Source organism: Mesocricetus auratus, unplaced genomic scaffold, assembly GCF_017639785.1.
Source record: "Mesocricetus auratus isolate SY011 unplaced genomic scaffold, BCM_Maur_2.0 Super-Scaffold_100003, whole genome shotgun sequence".
Lineage (NCBI taxonomy): Eukaryota > Metazoa > Chordata > Mammalia > Rodentia > Cricetidae > Mesocricetus > Mesocricetus auratus.
In genome coordinates, this window is record NW_024429188.1 from 103,121,141 (window position 1) to 103,139,122 (window position 17,982).

The 17,982-nt window shown below is 40.1% G+C and overlaps 1 protein-coding gene across 4 annotated transcripts in view; it reads left to right on the forward strand.

Moving 5' to 3' along the window:
- Positions 1-17,982, forward strand: part of Fhl1 (four and a half LIM domains 1) — a 62,961-nt gene that overhangs the window by 32,046 nt on the left and 12,933 nt on the right. Inside the window, exon 1 of one of the 4 annotated variants that reach the window (XM_005084512.4) lies at positions 16,810-16,960. The exons of 2 other annotated variants lie outside the window; for them this stretch is intronic. In XM_005084512.4, the coding sequence (XP_005084569.1) occupies positions 16,939-16,960 (22 nt within the window). In that variant the 5' untranslated portion in view covers positions 16,810-16,938. Of the gene's footprint in view, positions 1-16,809; positions 16,961-17,982 lie in introns of those variants that run through there. One more of the 4 variants, XM_005084515.4, reaches the window with a different exon arrangement.

The window sequence follows — 17,982 nt, forward strand, 5'->3', positions numbered from 1 at the left end:
AAGGCAAGGTATTTAATCTAGTGTCTTGGTTCATCCATCCCCAACTCCTGCAGTGCTGTTGCATTAAAAGAGGACCTGGTTTATATTTGCTAGCATCTGAGGATTTAACATAGAAGGTGGCACAGAAGTTCAGATTGCTGGGTGCTGGGTGTCTGTTTGTGTGCCTACTGACAATCTTGACAAATTACTAATTACTACATTTAGAAAGTTACAGCTCTGGAGGGAATTGATATTTGATATTGTTGTTCTGTGTGTTCTAAGTTACCATCATAACAGTAGGAAAATAAACTCTGTCCTGGCGGTGTTACAGAGGGATTAATCACTTCTTCAAGTCATTGCTAAAGCCTAGCCTTTTTAAACTACAGAGAACAGAAGTATTCCTTCTTTTAGTGCCTCTTCCCCCAAATAAAAGTCGTACAACTAACTTTAGTTATACTTCTTCACTTGTTTAAGTCTTCTCAAGTTATTTTATCTGTAAAGAATGAAGGATGGACCATGTCATTTAGTTAAAGCAGCTAAAAATACCCTATACAAGTATGTAGAGAGTGCTTTGATTTGTACATCAAAGCCAAGAACCAAATTATGTGAGCTTGCCTTTTATACATTTGTTCCCAGCTACTTGTGCCTTTGCAAAGACTCAGATGTCATCTAACTACAAGAGGATTGGAATAGTTCAACTCTGTGTGAAACTGAAAAAATCTGTATTACTATTTTCTAAATCCAATGAACTTGAAAGTTCGGGCTGATATGCGGGAGAGGATTCTTACCACAGAGATGCTTGGTGTTTTCTTAATGGTTTGTCTCAAGGTTTTGTGCCATGTGATACATGTGACTCATGTGAAAAATGAGAATATCTACTTAGAACAAAGCCTGATTAACTTATGTATTGATATTAGATCCACAATATTGAGCACATGCCGTTCAATAAAATGATTCTGTAGGGAAAACAGGACAGCTATTAATATCCCCATTTCATCGTTGAAAGCAACTCGGTAGTTCAATCATTACATTTGTGGAGAAATTGATTTCAAAACTAATGTCTCAGCTGGGTGTTGGTGGCACACGTCCTTAATCCCAGCACTTGGGAAGCAGAGGCCAGTTTGGTTTACAGAGCGAGTGCCAGGATAGACTCCAGAGAAACCCTGTCTCCAAAACCAAAGCAAAACAAAAAAGATGGGTGTCTCTCCTCTAGGTATAACACACTAAAAGCCAGGGGGAAAATACTCATTACTCTTACTTTTGTTAAACAAAAACTTTAATTGAATTTAAGTTCAATCTTGTTACTTCAATCTAATTGTACTAAAATTTAAATTGATTTTTCGTTTGTTTTTGAGACATCCTCAGGAGGTTGTCTGAGCTTGCCTGTTACTTGCTGTATATACTGAGCTGTCCTTGAAAGTGTGGTAACAGTCCTGCTTCCAGCTCCCAAGTGCTAGGATTATAGGTGTGTACCATCAACTCTTGCTTAAATGACCTTGTTCAAAAAGATTGAAAACTAAATGTCTTATTTTACATTCCTGAATTCATGTCTTCTCTGTACATTTTCTGATCCAAAATGGTAATTTATATAAGTGTAAGTATCTATTTGTGGCATTAAATGGGGAGATCAGAGTAATTAGGTTTTCCTGCACTTCCATAGTCCTGGTTTGCTGCAACACTTCACATTAACATCTAGCAAAAATAGCCAGCCTGTGTACTTTTCAACCAACTCCCTCAGAGGCACCCACCACTTCTGGCTCTTACAACCTTTCTACCTCCCTTCTCATACATCTCTGAGCCTTGAAGGGGAGGTGTCTGATCAAAAACATCTCATTTAGATTATGCTGATTTATAAACATCAGTTCTTCTCTTACAACCCACAGTGAATTTTTGTAATGTTTGCTGTGAAATTGAAGTAACGAGGCTGGTGACATTTCCTTTCCTTGTGTGTCTGTAGAAATGGGTTAATCAGTCACAAATAGCCAAGGACCTTCTATCTCTTCTTTTAGTTACCTATGTGACTATTTAAAAAGCAAGCGTCTGTTTCAGAAAGTACTGAACTTTGAGGCTCTAGGACTCAAGGTCCTATGTCTTTGAAGCAGGAACAATGGCAGGCTGAATTGAAAACTTTCTGATAGAGTTGAAGATTCAGTGACAGACTTACATAATGAACAGGGCTGTTACTTTGTTTTCCCAGCATGCAGTTTAAGGTCAGACGTGTGACTCAGAGGTGTGCACTTTCTTGGTAGTATGCATCAGTGACATGTCTCCAGGCTCATCCCAGAAGGGCTTGTGCCCAGCTCAGGTTGCTCCCATTTAATCCCCAGCTGTGAGGACACTTTAGAGTTTTGCAGCCTCAAGACTTAATGAACACTAAGGCAGCCTCTTGATTGAGAAGTAGATCCTGCATTGCCAGTAATCTTTCATGGTGTGGCTTTGCATGATCATGTGATATGTACATGGCCAGTACAAGTGTTTTACTAAGTTGGATGTTTTAAATTAATTTAAAATCAAAGACAAGGACCTCTGATTAATGTAAAGAATGCAGACTTGGGATCAAAAGCCATTTCCTCTCTGTGTGGCTTATTAGGTAAATGTGATCTTAGCATAGTTGGCATAAAATTTCTAGGTGGCATCTTCTCTTTATGCACAGAAATAATCTGCCATGTCACTAGGCCTCGGGAGCTACCTGATCCACTTGAGATCTCCATTTACTTCTCTCTCTCTCTCTCTCTCTTTCTCTCTCTCTTTCTCTCTCTCTCTCTCTCTCTCTCCCTCCCTCCCTCCCTCCCTCCCTCCCTCCCTCCCTCCCTCCCTCCCTCCCTCCCTCTATCTTTCCTCCCTTTCCCCCTATCTCCCCTTCTGCTTCCATCCTCTCTCTTTTGGTTTTTTGAAACAGGGTTTTTCTGTGTAGACCTAGTTGTCCTGGAACTCGCTCTGTAGACCAGGCTGTCCTCGAACTCACAGAGATCCACCTGCTTCTGCCTCCCAAGTGCTGGGATTAAAGACGTGTATAGCCAGTGCCTGGCTCCTCTCTTCCTTTTTTGTAATCAAAACTCCCATCCCTTTAGTGCAGCCAACTTCTGAGCCACTACATTTTTACTTGGTACACCCCATCTTTTTTTTTAGTTTTCTTTTTTATTTTAATTTTAAATAGCTTGTTTTACATGTCAATCCCAGTTCCCTCTCCCTCCCCTCCTCCCGCACCCCCCACCCCCCATCCTCTCATCCTATTCCCACTCCCTTCCACATAGGGGATATCTAGAGTCTGTCATTTCACTCAGGGTAGGGTCCAGGCACTCCCCTAAGAGTCCAGGCAGAGAGAGCAGCCCTCTTTGTGTTATGGACACAAGATGTCTGTTAGTATTCGAGGGACAAACACTGATCCACTGCTCAGGATCCCATAGGTTGCCCAGGCCTTCTCACTGACTCTCACATTCAGGGGGTCTGGATCGGTCCCATGCTGGCCTCCCAGCTGTCGGTCTGGGGTCCAAGAGCTCTCCCCTGTTCGGATCAGCTGTCTCTGCTGTTTTTGCTAGCCCATTCTTTGCCAATTTGCTCATCGCTCCTCCCTCTGTCGCTGGGTTCCTTGGGTTCAGTTCAGTGTTTAACTGTGGGTGTTTGCCTCTGCTTCCATCAGTCACTGGATGAAGGCTCAGAATGGTTATAGACATCAAGTTCATTATCAGGAATGGGCTACACTATTGCTTAGCTTGCCAATTGGTGTCATCCCTTTAGATCACTAGAGGTCACAATGGTACCTAATCTGTCTTCTAACCTATGATTCCCTCTTTCCCCTATGCTACCCCCCCAGTCAACCTTCCTGTTCCCCCATGACCTACTCTCTAGAACATATATTTCTTACTGCAATATTTGCTGTACAAAAACACTAGAAATAAATATCTGTAAACATTGGACTTACCTACTTAGTTGTGGTATATCCATGTGGTTGCATACTATATACATATTAAAAAGGAGGAAGTTCATTATGTACTAACATAGACATTTCTCTAAACATAAATATAAATTCCAACAGAATAAATAAAAAATACAAAGGCAAAGAGCAGAATATATAATAAGCTACCCCTTGTCTTTTAAAAAATTAATTAAAATATATATCTCCCTCTTCTCATTGTAACTCATCGCATGTTGACACCCCCGAACTCCCTCTCAAATTCATAGCCTCTTTTTAAAATTAGTATTGTTATAAAAAGATTGAAAAGGTAGCAAATACTTAGCTACCTACTTTTTATATGCCTAGTTTGTCTCAAAACATCAGAAGACAACAGTAGCTGGGCATGGGAATACATGCCTGTAATTTCATCACTCTGGAGGCTGAGGTAGGAGGAGCATGAATTTGAGGCCCTGGGCTACATAATGTGACTATGTTTCAAACATTACCCCCCCTCAAAAAAAGAGGAGGAAGAGAAAGAAGAATATAACCAATGGTTTTGTGGTTGTGAATTCACAGGGGCAAGTGCTGAAATGGCTTAGCAGGTAAAGGTGCTTGCTGCCAAGTCTGACCACCTGAGTTTAATTCTTAGTACTCACATGGACAGAACCAATGTCCTCAAATTGTGCTCTGATCTCTGCATGTGGACATACCAGTAACCAAAGAAACAAAAGGAAGAAAACTTAAAGGCACATACGTAAAGAATTCTCATGCAAAAAGATACTCAAGTAGCATTACTAATACTTGCCAAAAAGTAGAGATGACTCAAATGTGTCTTCTAGTACATGGATGAACAATGTATTATGCATCTATATCATTCAGCCCTGAAACAGTATTGATTGATATTATAACATTATTGAAAATACCCAATGGAATAAAAATAGTGAAAGATATCGGGCACAATAATACTTGTCTTAGAGTTCTGACTGCTGTGATGAAACACCCTAACCAAAGCAACTTATTTTGCTCACGGTTCCACATAGTACCTCATCATCAAAGACATTGATGACAGGAACTCAAGCAGGTCAGGAACCTGGAAAGCATGAGCTAATGCAGAGACTGTGGAGGGGTGCTGTTTACTGACTTCCTCCCTGTGGCTTGCTCAGCCGGCTTTCTTAGTGAACCCAGGGATAGCACCAGCCACAATGAGCTAGACCCGCCCACATGAGTCACTACTTAAGAAAATGCCTTAGTCAGATCTTATGGAGGCATTTTGTCAATTGAGACTCCCTCCTTTCAGATGACTTTAACTTGTGTCAAGTACACCACATATATGATACTATTTGTTGCTAGTGTTTCTTTCTTGCCAGGTCCCACTGCCGCTTTAGCCCCAAATAAGCACACAAAGACTATATTAATTATTAAACTGTTGGCTGGTGGCGAGGGCTTCTTAGTGGATAGCTCAGTCTTAATTATTAACCCATTTCTATAAGTCTGAGTATTTCTACGTGTTCTTATCTTACTGGAGAAGGGTCTGGACCTGTTACTTCTTCCTCCACTACATGGCTTCTCTTGAGACACCACTCAGTCTACCTTTCCCAGAATTCTCATTTCCTAGTCCCGCCTATCTTCCTGCCTCTATTGGCCAAACCAATAAGGGAAACATATATACGGAAGGACGTCCCCCATCACCTATTTATATAAAATGTCCTGGCAACTCCATAGAAACAGGAAATAGTGTGCTTGTGAGGGGATGGCCTGGGTGTGGGGAGGGTGCTGGTGGTAGGGAGCAAAAAGAGTGACTGCTTAGAAGGCCAGACTTCTTTGGGAGTGGTGAACATGCTCTGGAGTTAGATAATGTGGATGGCTGTATAACTGTGAGTATGCTAGACACGTTGAAGTATGCACATTAAAAGGGTGGAGTATTTTTTTAGGGAGTGAAGCATGTCAATTTATTGGCATAGTCAAATTATCAGCAAGATAGGTGGTCTTATACCCAGGAGGTAAGGTTGATTTCAATTTGCCATAACATAATAGGTAAAAGGGTGAATTTTTTTTAAATATTTATTTATTACATATACAGTGTTCAGCCTGTATGCCAGAAGAGGACACCAGATTGAATTGTAGATGGTTGTGAGCCACCATGTGGTTGCTGGGAATTGAACTCAGGACCCCTGGAAGAGCAGTCAGTGCTCTTAACCTCTGAGCCATCTCTCCAGCCCAAAAGGGTGAATTCTTATGCTGTTATTTTTATGGTGTATTTTATCTGAGTAGATAAAGACCAATGTGGTGAAGTCTAGAACTTAGAAGCTTTAACAAATGCTGTGACCATGTAAAACCATGCACAACATTCTTGAGTTTTCACCCAAGAAATAGTATCATTCTGAAATATTTCCATATACTACTACTGAACTCCAGAAGACTTGATGTCTTTTAGCTACCTGTACTACCAGTCACGATGAACCTTTTCATTTTGTAGAAGAATATTGTTAACCTGAACGAATCCCCAATTGGTGGAAGTCTAGGTAAAATAAATAAGGCATTCTTAATGACACAGGGTTGAGTCATTATGACTGTGGACCTTCCCCAAGCTCTGCTACTATCGGGGTCATGGGCACTTACAGAGTAGTCTAGGGAAGACATTGAGAGTAGTCTGCCCTTTCCTCCAAGCTGATCCCACAGCTATCCCCTGCCTCTGTCTTACTACTTCTTGGGCAGGGCTGTACATTGTTCCTGTCCCTTTCCTTGTGTTCTCTTGGGTTGAGCTGGGTCATGTGATTTAAGGAAGGGAAGTGTTAGCTTTAGGAGTCTTGGGTGATCTCTATAGGCCTGACAATATAGCTTGTCTTGTTACACCTTCTTTCTAGATCATTGTGGACTGCTGTCTAGAAGGCCAGGTGCTACCATTTCATCTGTTCTGTCCACAGGTTGGTTAGAAAATTCTTCTTGCCTTTTAACCCAGAATTCATCTTGGCATAGACATATGGGATTGACTTCAATGCATATTTGATCACATACAGGGTAAATGGTGTATATTTCTAACACTTGAGGCCTTAGACCTTGTCATATTTACCCAAGCTGTGATTCAAGGCAACTATTTCATCTGAGCTTCTGAACCTGTGCTATACATGATTTAATAAAATAGGTCGTTCATACCTACATCCCTAGCATTTATTGAAAATTATCTTACAGAATGCAATTGTCCATCCTGGAGATGGTTCATGGCTATGGAGTAATCTCTTTTTGTTGTTAGGTCTCAGAAATCAGCTTAACTTAAATTCTGAGATGTGTGTGATACAAAGTTAACCTGCCTTATTCATTCATACTCAGAAGTTGTGTTGGGAAATCTGTTAACTCTAGGCAAGAAAGGCCTCCTCATCCACTTTGTTAATTGAGCTCTTTTTTGTAGGAAGGATGTGGGAAAGACACTTCTAGAGTAGGCAGGTGCCCTTGTTCTACCTAGCCTTTCCCTTGAGAACCCAAAGAGCTTTTGTTCCCATGTGGTCTCTCTTATTTGTTCAGAAACCATTCTTACTCATGTTTGGATATGAAGCCCTCTCCTTTGGGCTGTTTTGGTTCCAGCCACCCTCCATTCCTCTTGAGTCCTGAGGACTTTCAACTTTGCTCCAAGTTCTCCAGTTATTTGCAGGCCCATGGTCTTTCAAACTGGGCTCTTAGCCAAGATCCTGAGCTCTTATCTCCTTTCCACATACCTCCTGTGAACTGGTGAACTTAATAAGTTCTACTTGCAGGAAACTGATGTTTGGGACAGCTGCATTTTTACAGTGTCATTAAATAAATAATATATAGTGATCGCTGTGTGTCAGTCACTCTCCTGACTTTATTTTTTTCATAAGAATGATATCACATAGGTCTTCATCAGAATTATGTCACATGGGTACTATTATTATTTCCATTTTGCAGATGAGTAAGTTGAATTACAGAGAAGTTAGATAAAAAGTTTTTCCATGTCATACAACCAGAAAGTGATCAAAGTCATGTTCATCTCTCAACATTGTGGCTCCAGAGTCCATTCTATTAGTCACTGCACTATGTTCACCTCAACTTTTTAAAATCAATGTGCCCATATTAAATTTGGAGAAAATAACAATTATTTATCTTCAAGATGATGTTAATTGTTGAACCAATCTCATGTAAAATTAAGCCTTGAATTTCCTTTATGGAGGGATTTGAAAAATTATGTGTAATTCATGTCACAATTTGAAGTTAATGAATGCATAAAATAATTACTGTTAATTACTCTTTGTCTCATTATTTAATACCTTAAGCAACCTGGATTTATGTACATTAGGTACACATTTCACATATTTGTTCTTTGTTCACATATTGTTACACTGCTTGAAAATAAACATAAAGTGGATCTGGAGAGGTTATTCATGATTTGAGAGTATTTGTTGCTTTTACAGAAGACCTTGGTTTTATCCCTAATACCCACATGGTGATTCTCAACTGTCTGCAGCTCCAGTTTTAGGTATTCTGATGGCATGTTCTGATCTCCACAGATATAAAACAAGCACATGATAGACATGACATACATGCAGGGAAAACATTCATATACATAAAATAAAAGTTTAGAAAACAAGATGGGCTGAAATTAAGGTTAATGTAGCAGTCTTTCCAAGTGTATGTCCTTCTCTAGCTTCTGCTACATTAGACCTAGTTAAGAACCTTATGGGATATTCTAATGGAATGTACCCAGGGTCTTGCTTATGTGTAGGCCTGTGCTCTGCTACTGAGTTCCATGTCCAGCTCTGCTGTTCACCTTTCTGTGAGGCCTGTTTGCTGACTCCTGTGTTCTCATTATTCTCTTCAATGTACTTGCAAACTGCCATAGAGAACACATTGCTTGACTCCGACTCCGGAAGATTTGAAACTACTCACTCTTGTTCTTTTTTTTTTTTTTTTTTTTGGTTTTTACGAGACAGGGTTTCTCTGTATTGTTTTGGAGGCTATTGGTCCAGCCCGGCCTCGAACTCACAGAGATCCGCTTGCCTCTGCCTCCCGAGTGCTGGGATTAAAGGTGTGCGCCACCACCGCCCGGCTCACTCTTGTTCTTAAGTGTCAGCAATTTTGGTAGACCCCATGTTCCTTCCTTCAACCCAGTCTTTCTGTCTTAGAGCTCAGTGTCAACTACCACTTTGAAGTTGGCCAGAGTTTATGGTCTTGTCAACTAGACTCTTGCTGTCACATTAGAGAATCCATCATGTTTCATTCCCAGGTCCATTCATCTCCATTGATAAATAGGAAAGATAAGGAACCATGATCATCATTTACTATAAATTTTATCCCTAGGTTTTATGCTATAATGAGCAAAGACCCTTGTTGTAATCATCTTGATTGGATATGAGGAACAGTGCCTTGAGTTGGAAATAATTTTCAACATGATCATGAAACAGTCTACGCAAATGAAAACACCCCCAGACTTGGCCCATGATATATTTCAATCCTTCCAAAATCTCTGATCTCATCATGTATAGATTGGCAGTCAGTGAGGACAAGCTACCCATTGGGGCAGTAATCTGTTGGTAGACCACACACCAAGATCACTAGGTCAGTTTTCACAAAGTAGTGCCTGGCACGGCAGCATAGCTCTTTCCACAGAAAGTTATTCTTGTTTGCTCTCAACATGAGTCACTGTGGGCTGCCACTCTCTTGGATGTGCCTGTAAGTACTCTTGGGTGGAGTCTAGATCGAGACACTTGTAGGGCAAGCAAAGCAAATAGAAGTCAAGTGAGCTTTAGCTCTCTGATTTTTCAGTTTGCCACAAATCCAGAGTGGTTCCATTATGAAAATAGTTAACTCCAGCAACTAACAAAATAGGGACTTCCTGAGTGACATCCAGATCACTTCTTGGTCTTTCTTCCTATCAGCCTCACACTCCACCACATTAAGTTCAGATTCTCTTTTGAGCAAGCCCTACTTAACCATGCATGAGTTTCTTCAACTTCAACATTCAGTTCAGCAGCTATGCTCTGCTTCCTGGGTGAAAAGAAGAACACATAATATTGTAAAATATTCACCATAACCTTTTAATAAAAAAGGTAGATTATATGTCATTAGTCTGAATATTTTGCACCAGAAGGAAGGTTCAGGAAGAACTATGGCTCTTTCTAATCAAGGTATTCAATCATAGTTGTCAGCACTAAGGATAAAGGTATGAGGGTTAGGGTTGTAGCTCAGTGGTAGAGTGCTTAGCCAGCATGTTCAGGGCCCTGGATTCCAGCCCCACTACCAAAGAAAGAATAAAGGCATGGGTACTTTATTTGACTTGTTATTCTTCCCTTTTAGGATGTTAATCAGCTGGGCAAATGGTAGACAGGGCACAGAAGGCTTAGCCCTCTAACATCTCTCAGAAGCTTGAAAGGCCCATAACAGGTGGACTTGGTGAATGCCAGGGCTTGGAATGATTGAAAGGGTGTTTTGAATCATGGCACATGGCAACATGGAAATAAAACAGATATATCACAAGTGGCTGGTAGAAATAGACTAGGAGAGAATTTTAACACCTAAAATATGACAAAGATTTATCCCTACCAGTAGTGTCTCATATTCATAAGACATTTATTTTCCCTTGATCTGAGAGTCTATATTTATATTATATATTTTCTTCTGAAATCTTTCTGCATTCTTATTTCCTTGTTCCATTCTAAATGCACGCTCTGATACAAAGACTTTCTTTAATAGCCATATGTTCAGTGATATTCTAATGGTGTCTTTTGGTGAGCGTCTCACCAAAAATATCCATGGGATGTGGTTTTTGGTAGTTTCTGTAGCTTTGTGAGGGTCTTTAAAAACATGGAAAATGACAGACTTTAGGGACAAGAAACTGTAAAACTAGTGGTAATCATGAAATGACATTTCCAAAAATCAAATAACAGACCATGGCATATAGTTCTATTCGTAATCTCTGAGTGAGTATTATAAAGAAACCCTAGGCCGTGGTGAATAGCAAAATAAATTACCTTCAATAGACTTACTTGGCATTTTCAAGTTGTCTTGCTATTTATAGTCTTCTTTTTGTGTATCTTACATCATTTGTAATGAGTCTTCCCCTTTCCATAGCTGCTGTTGTCTTTTCACTGAGACTCTGAGACCCTTTGGGTGAACAGAATTCTGGGTTTTCATTTGACTCTTATGTTATGAAGTGGCACTTGTGTGGTCCCAGAGTGTTCCTTCATTTTGCTCTTTCATGGGTATGCTGCGAATTGTGACATTTAAGAAGTGACATTGCAAAATTGGACATGTCAGTTGGCAAAAGGGCTCTTTCAACCTTAAAGATTGCCAGGAACCCGAGATGGCTGAGGCTGCTCTGGACTTATTTCTGGCAAGAGTACACAGGGCAAAAAATACTCTGGACAGTTCACCATTGAATCACATCGTATCATAGTACATGACGAGATGCTTTAATCTTGTGTTTAGACTAACTAAGGAGAAATGGTGGAGGGAGTTGTAGCCTGATAAAATTATACTGGAAGAAACTTACCAGTGCATTAATTTATTGGTAGTAGGAAAGAATGAAATAATGTATAAAAGTTCAAGATGAAACCACCAAGACTCCATTCCAGGTTGTAATCAGGTTCTTGCTTTTGGCCATGATTAGTACCTTTAATTGTTTTAATAAGTTTTCAGTAGTTTGGAATTTTTCTTGAATAAAAAGAAAATGAAGTAAGACAGAAGGCTGACCAGGAGTTACGATGTGAAGGAGGAGGAGCTCTTGAGATATATATGGGCCAAGTGGGTCACCACATTTGATGTTTGACTCTTGGGTTTCCCCCATTTGAACTTTGAAGTGTGATCCTCCCAGTGGCAGTTCAGAGGTCGAGTCTAGGATTATATTGAAGCATAAGGTTTCTCACAAATGGGATTCCATTATGATCCTACATTTTGTCTTGCTTGAGTTAAAATGCTAGATACCATTAAAGTATGTTTGCAATTGACATCTCAGAAGAACCTCGCTGTAAAGGGCTGGATGAAGTACCACTCTTTCACACTGGCTCTACATCACACATTTTCCCCTATTTTCCTGCACACCCAGAATTTTAACTTCAGGCAGTTTTTTTTAACTCTATCCCTTCCTTTGCAACTAGTGACTCCCTCTATCCTGCCCTATAATATCCCTTATACCCAGTCTTTTCTCTCTGTCCCCATTGCTAGTACCTCATATTCATTTAGCCCTGCCATATGTATTATCTGGTCAAATGCACTTCCCAGCCTTTAGACTTTTTCTTTGGATATCTACCCTTATCACTGCTTATATCACTCAGATCTTACACTTCCTTTACACCAATTGAAAAAAGGCTCTTTGTTTTCTGGCTTTTCTGCTTCTACCTTTGGTTTCATCATTTCCTTATCACTCTCCTTTTAACAGCCTTTTCCCAAGCAGACTTCATCCTATTTCTTGAGCACGTTTCATATTCCTCTCATAACTTGACCCATATTCTATATTTTTCTTGAATGAGCCCTCTCCATTCTCTGCGCAGTACAGTATTCACTATTCAGGAATCAGTCATGACTTAGATTCTATGATGTCTATCAAGTGTTTTCTGATCCCCATCTTGATAGGATTTCTGTCAATGATAATGTTAACATTGTGTATCTTTCCTGTAACACCATGTTCTGCCTTGCATAGAAACAACTATATATCTATCCAGATAACACTTCACATTAAGGACCACATTTTATTTTTACTGTCTAGCAAATCACTTTGTAGTACATGGTAGTAGGACATCTGTCCAGGTGTTGATCGTATAAGAGAAATGAATGGATGGGTAGTGTAATCGTGGATGGATCCCAGTGAGAAAATAAAATGCATCCATGGATTGTTGGAAGACAAGGATGAGTAGATGATAAACTTTGAAGTAAATGGTCTTGAGGGTATCACATGCTAAAAGGGACTGAAGGAATTTGTTGCCTAGCACTCAATAAAAATTCATTCTGGTCTGACTAGCACAGGATAGGTGCCAAAGAGAATTGTTCACTATTTGCTTCCCCAACAGTGGAAACAGTACAACTTTGTAAACAGTAGAGTTATTATTGAAGAGATTGTTATATCATACAGTTAATATATAACAAGATCTACTCAAATGCCAGTGAAGTTAATGCCTGGGTGTCTGCTAAGTAACCATCGAAGTGTCTGAACAATTGAGCCAAGATGGGACAATTTATTACCTGTTCTTACTGTGAATTTTTTTCTTGTGGAAAAGGACATTTTTAAAATTTCATTTTCTTTTTTATCCTCATTTTTACTTCTTTTAGAATCTCATACAATATGTCTTGGTTATATTCGCCTTCCTCTCTGAACCCCTCCTAAATCCAACTCCCTTCACTCTGTGTTGTCTGTTTTGTAACCCATCAAGTAGTTTGTGTTTCTCATATACTCTTAGATGTGTGGTCTTCTACTGAAGCATGGTCAACCTTCCAGGGCCCATATGGTTAAGAAAAATGACTCTTCCTCTCCCAGCAGCTATCAGTTGCTAATAGCGATTAATTAAGCTAGTGGTTGGAGTTGCTATCCACCCTACCCTCTCTGTGCTGGGATTTTGTCTGGCTAGAGCCTGTGAAGGTTTTGTGTATGCTGTCTTGACTACCGTGAATTCGTGTGTGCAAATACCTTGCTATACCTCGAAGCACTATTTTCCTTGTGGTCATCCATGGCACCTGACTCTTAAAATCTTTCTTCCCCCCTTCCACAGTCATCTGTGAACCTTGGGAAAAGGGGTGTGTAGTGAGAAATCCACATGCATCTGTTTAAGGGATAACAAGGATTTATTAAGATATGAAAGGAGGAAATACACTCATGAATACAGGATATGGTAAATCCAGTTGCAGAGTCCTTGGAAAGCTGTGGACTCATCACACACTGCTTCAAGTTATCTGACCTGGTGTTCACCACCCAAGAGAGTATGACCCCTCACTCCTTTCTTTTTAATAGGTCATGTCAGCAGGTGAGAAGCACCACCTCTATCAGGCCAGACAACTCAAGATCATGGGTAGTGTGAATACCCATTACAAGGATGTGGTGTAAAATGTCTCATTTAGGGCTGAGCATTCTTTAGTCTTAGTCTCTGCACTTTGACCATTTGTGGGGTTTCTATGTTAATCATCGTCTCCTGGTAAAAAGAAGATTCTCCGATGAGGGTTGAAAAATGTACTAATTCATGTAATGATAATCCTTTAGAAGCCTTTTTAATACTATTCCATATAGCAGAGTAATAGTAGTATGTTCTCTCCTCTGGTTTATGACCTGTCTATCCACAGATTCTTAACCCTAATAATGGTACCAAATGTGGATTTTAATCTTGTGAAGTGGGATTTAAATATAATCGTAAAGTGGTTGGGTACTCCCATAACATTCATGCCACTATTGCCCCAGTGGGTGTATCTTATCAGGACAGTTGTTACTGTAGTTTCCAGGGTTCATAGCTGAGTAAGACTGATGACTACTTTTCTCCTCTGGTAGTGTGCCCTAGTACCTCCCAGCACTATGAAAGCTAGCCAGTAGGGATAAAACTTTCAGATGAGTACCAGTTTGGTTTCTCAACATTCTATGACTCAGGTATGAGGTATCTTCTACAATAGGGTCTTACATCAAGTTCTATAAGGTGCCCAGGAACACTGACAATAAATAGACCACAATGCTTTTAGTTTGTTGAAAGGTTTAATTTTGTGAGAGTTGACATTAACATTGGGGGTCAGTGTCCAAACAGACTACAAGTCTCTTAGGAAAGCTGAGTTACATAGTCGGTATATGTTGCAAGTAGAATAATAGTAGTAGGTTGAACACCCAGATCATACTGGCTTGTCATTATTGACTAACTAGTGATTATAAAGTAGTTATCCTGTCTTTGTATATTCTCTTATATTTGAAGCAAATAGACCCAAGTATATTTGCTAGCTTCATGAAGCCATATGTCCATAGTCTCTATTTGCTTTTCAAAATGAACAACACCTGAATGAACTGCCAAGTTGCTATAAAATCTAATCACAGTGTCAAGCTTGAAACTAGAACTGATGTTCTATAAGACAGCATTAGGTACACGAAGCTTGTTGACAGCACTGTTAAGAGGGACATTTTAAAATACACTGACTCTACTGAAAGGAATGCCTCACTAAAATATAAAGTTTAGGATTTGTAAAGGTTAATCACCTAATAAAGTAAGAACGTTCCCTCTAAGAGAAAAGCGTACGTTGATTTTAGGGGTGCGGTATTGTTGTAACTAGTCAGTCTGTTATAGTTTAATCATCCCGAACAAGGAAATGTCTAGGAGGGTGTGGAGAGCACAATGCCACGTACCTTATTTTTCTAGGCTTATGTTTTTAACTAAACAGCCTGAATTTTATTCTTATGCCAGTCTCCAGCTAACCAAGAGTAGGCAGAAATTTCAGTTATCTTTTTGTGTAACTTTTCCTTGAAAACTTAAAGGTTGAAAGAACTGGAAAACTCATTTGCCCACCTGTAGACATCCCATTTGCATGCTCTATGCTTCAGGAACATGAGCAACAGCACAAGCACCGTCCTAGCCCGGCCTGGAGCACACAGACTAGTGGTTGTTAAGTAGCTAACCCAGGGCCTGGCCCAGACTGAAGGTTTTCTCCTTCCCTTAGCGGAAATAACTAAAGCCAAAGCCACTCTTTTTTCTTTTCTTCCTTTTTTTTTTTGAATCATGGTTTCTCTGTGGCTTTGGAGGCTGTTCTGGAACTTGCTGTGTAGACCAGGCTGGCCTCAAACTCAGAGATCCACCTGTCTCTGCCTCCCAAGTGCTGGGATTAAAAGCATGTGCCACCACCACCCAGCACCAAAGCCGCCTTTTAGATTCCAGATGGGCCTGTGTTTTGAGGATTAATTGACACTTTTGGCTTATCTTAACATATTCCTCTAACGCATTGCTTTTGAACACTTCCCAGGAGCTGGGTTGTATTCTAGATCAGACCACCAACATAGAGCAGAGGGAAGAATGAGAAAAAATAAAAACACAGAAGTGGCTTTGATGCCCATTGTTAGAAGGGCTTTAGTACTGAGGGAACATCAGATTGGGAAAGAGTAGCAGGGAGAAGATGGGAGCAGGGAGTTGGAACTATGTGGGTAGTCAGAGACTTCATTCTTGGGAATGTCTTGGGTAAAGACTTGAGGTGGGGAGGGATACAATCGGGAGAGAGGCTTTGGGTACAGGTAACAGTAAGGAAGTCTGTGAGGTGGGAGCCAGGAAAAAGGAAAGGTTCTATGTGGACTTTGAGGCTTTTCTTAGAACCTGCTCACAGTCGCCAACTATCCAGCCAGTGATGGCCTGTGGAGCTACATAATGCATGATGGTTGATATCTGTATTCATGTTTTGTCATTGTCCCTGGCAGCAAAAACTGTAAGACAGACCATCTCTACTGTAGATGTAGCAGGGTTGTGCATGTGTGGGACCTGTACCATTCCATTCTGTCTGATGCTGGGGTTAGAGTGGCTAGAATTACTCTGCATTTCAGTGATCTGCTGTTTGCTGGTACATAGCCAGGAAGACATTAATTGTCTTTAATATACTTAAGCTCTCTCATTGTAGTGTCTATCCTCCTTTAATTACACTAGTAGTGAAAGTCCATCTCCTATAGTTACTTTCATCATTAGCAGGACAAAAATGCATTATTTATAGGACCAGAGGCAAGCTCCTGTGGCATATAAAGTGAATTAATAAGGTTGGCTCAGCATTAAGCTATGTCAGAGCTGAGTCCAAATTTTATTCCGGTACAGGGATGACTTTCTATGTGGCCTCTCTGGCTCTGAAGCTAATTTGGATGCTGAGTAGCCCCACAGGTATTTATATGTAGCGTTTGGTATTTTTACTGGGTCCTATTCTTCTCCCTTGGATCACCTAAAATGGTTAAGAATTTTCTAGTGGGATTAAGGTTGTGATCTCAGGGGAGGGGTGGGACATCTGCTCTTGGTTATTTTTGTGTGAGCTGCTTCCCCTTAAATGTATGTTCACAAATGAGCCACAGCGTTATCATCTGGGCTTGAGAGAAGACGGGTCTAGGTACTGCTCCTGAACTTGGCCTCTGAGCCATGGCTTCTCAAAGACACTCAGGTAAAAACTCACTGTTCTCTCTCTTATCTTAAGGACAGTTGTTTCAGGCCAGTGAATCTGTCATTTGTCTAAAGATAATTTTGGATTGAATGATTTTAGTGTTGTGTAAATGGTAAGTAAATCTGTTCTCATGCTGTTTCAAAGATGAAAGTGTTCTTTCTCAAGGAAGTTAGCTTAGACATTTGATTTTTTTAAACATTGTTTTACATTTTCAGGATGTTATATGAAACTTAAGGGATGATGTCAGGAAAGAAGTTTGATTTTGTTGTTTTGCGGGAGGGTTATTAGGAATTTTTGGTCATTTATAAGGCTGCTCTTTAGCTCTACAGTGCTTGCAATCTAACTTAAGGTGTTTGGGAAAGGTAAACTGAATAGAGAAAGGAAAGAAGGATTATTTGTAACTAAAAACATCCCCAAAGGACATAACACATCTTTCCTTTTTTCTGAACAATATTCTTACTTTTCTAAAGAAACAGTAATAGGTCTCTCTTATAGAAAATATGGTAAAGACCAGGAGTGAGAGTTTTCCACATCTTTTATAGCCTGCCATTAGGGAGCCTTTTGGCCCTAAAAACAAGATGCCTGTGAAATAAGGGCTGAAGGATGGACACCCAGTTCTGTGAAGTTAGCCTGCTGCCTGTGTCACTCCCCAAAGCCAAGAATGTAGCTGTTGCTCTGTTGCCCTCTGCCCAAATAACAGTTCCCTTTCTTGGAGCTGATGAAGTAAGATAGATGGGCTGGATCCAAACACTTGGTCCTGTCTCCCAAATTCCAGGTTACGGGACAAACTCACTACTGATGGTTATTTTTGGAAGTTATTTTTTTTGAAACTTGGAATTGCCTGTTTATTTTGACAATGGGAATATTTTTGAAGAAATTACCTTTTTGATATCTTAATGTACATATGTTGCAATGGAATTCCCCACTTTAGTTCATTAGTATGTAATTCCTGCTTTGTTTCTAAGAGTTCAAAAGCTGTTTGATTTTTCTGTAACCTTTCTTTCTGTAACCCACAGTAACAG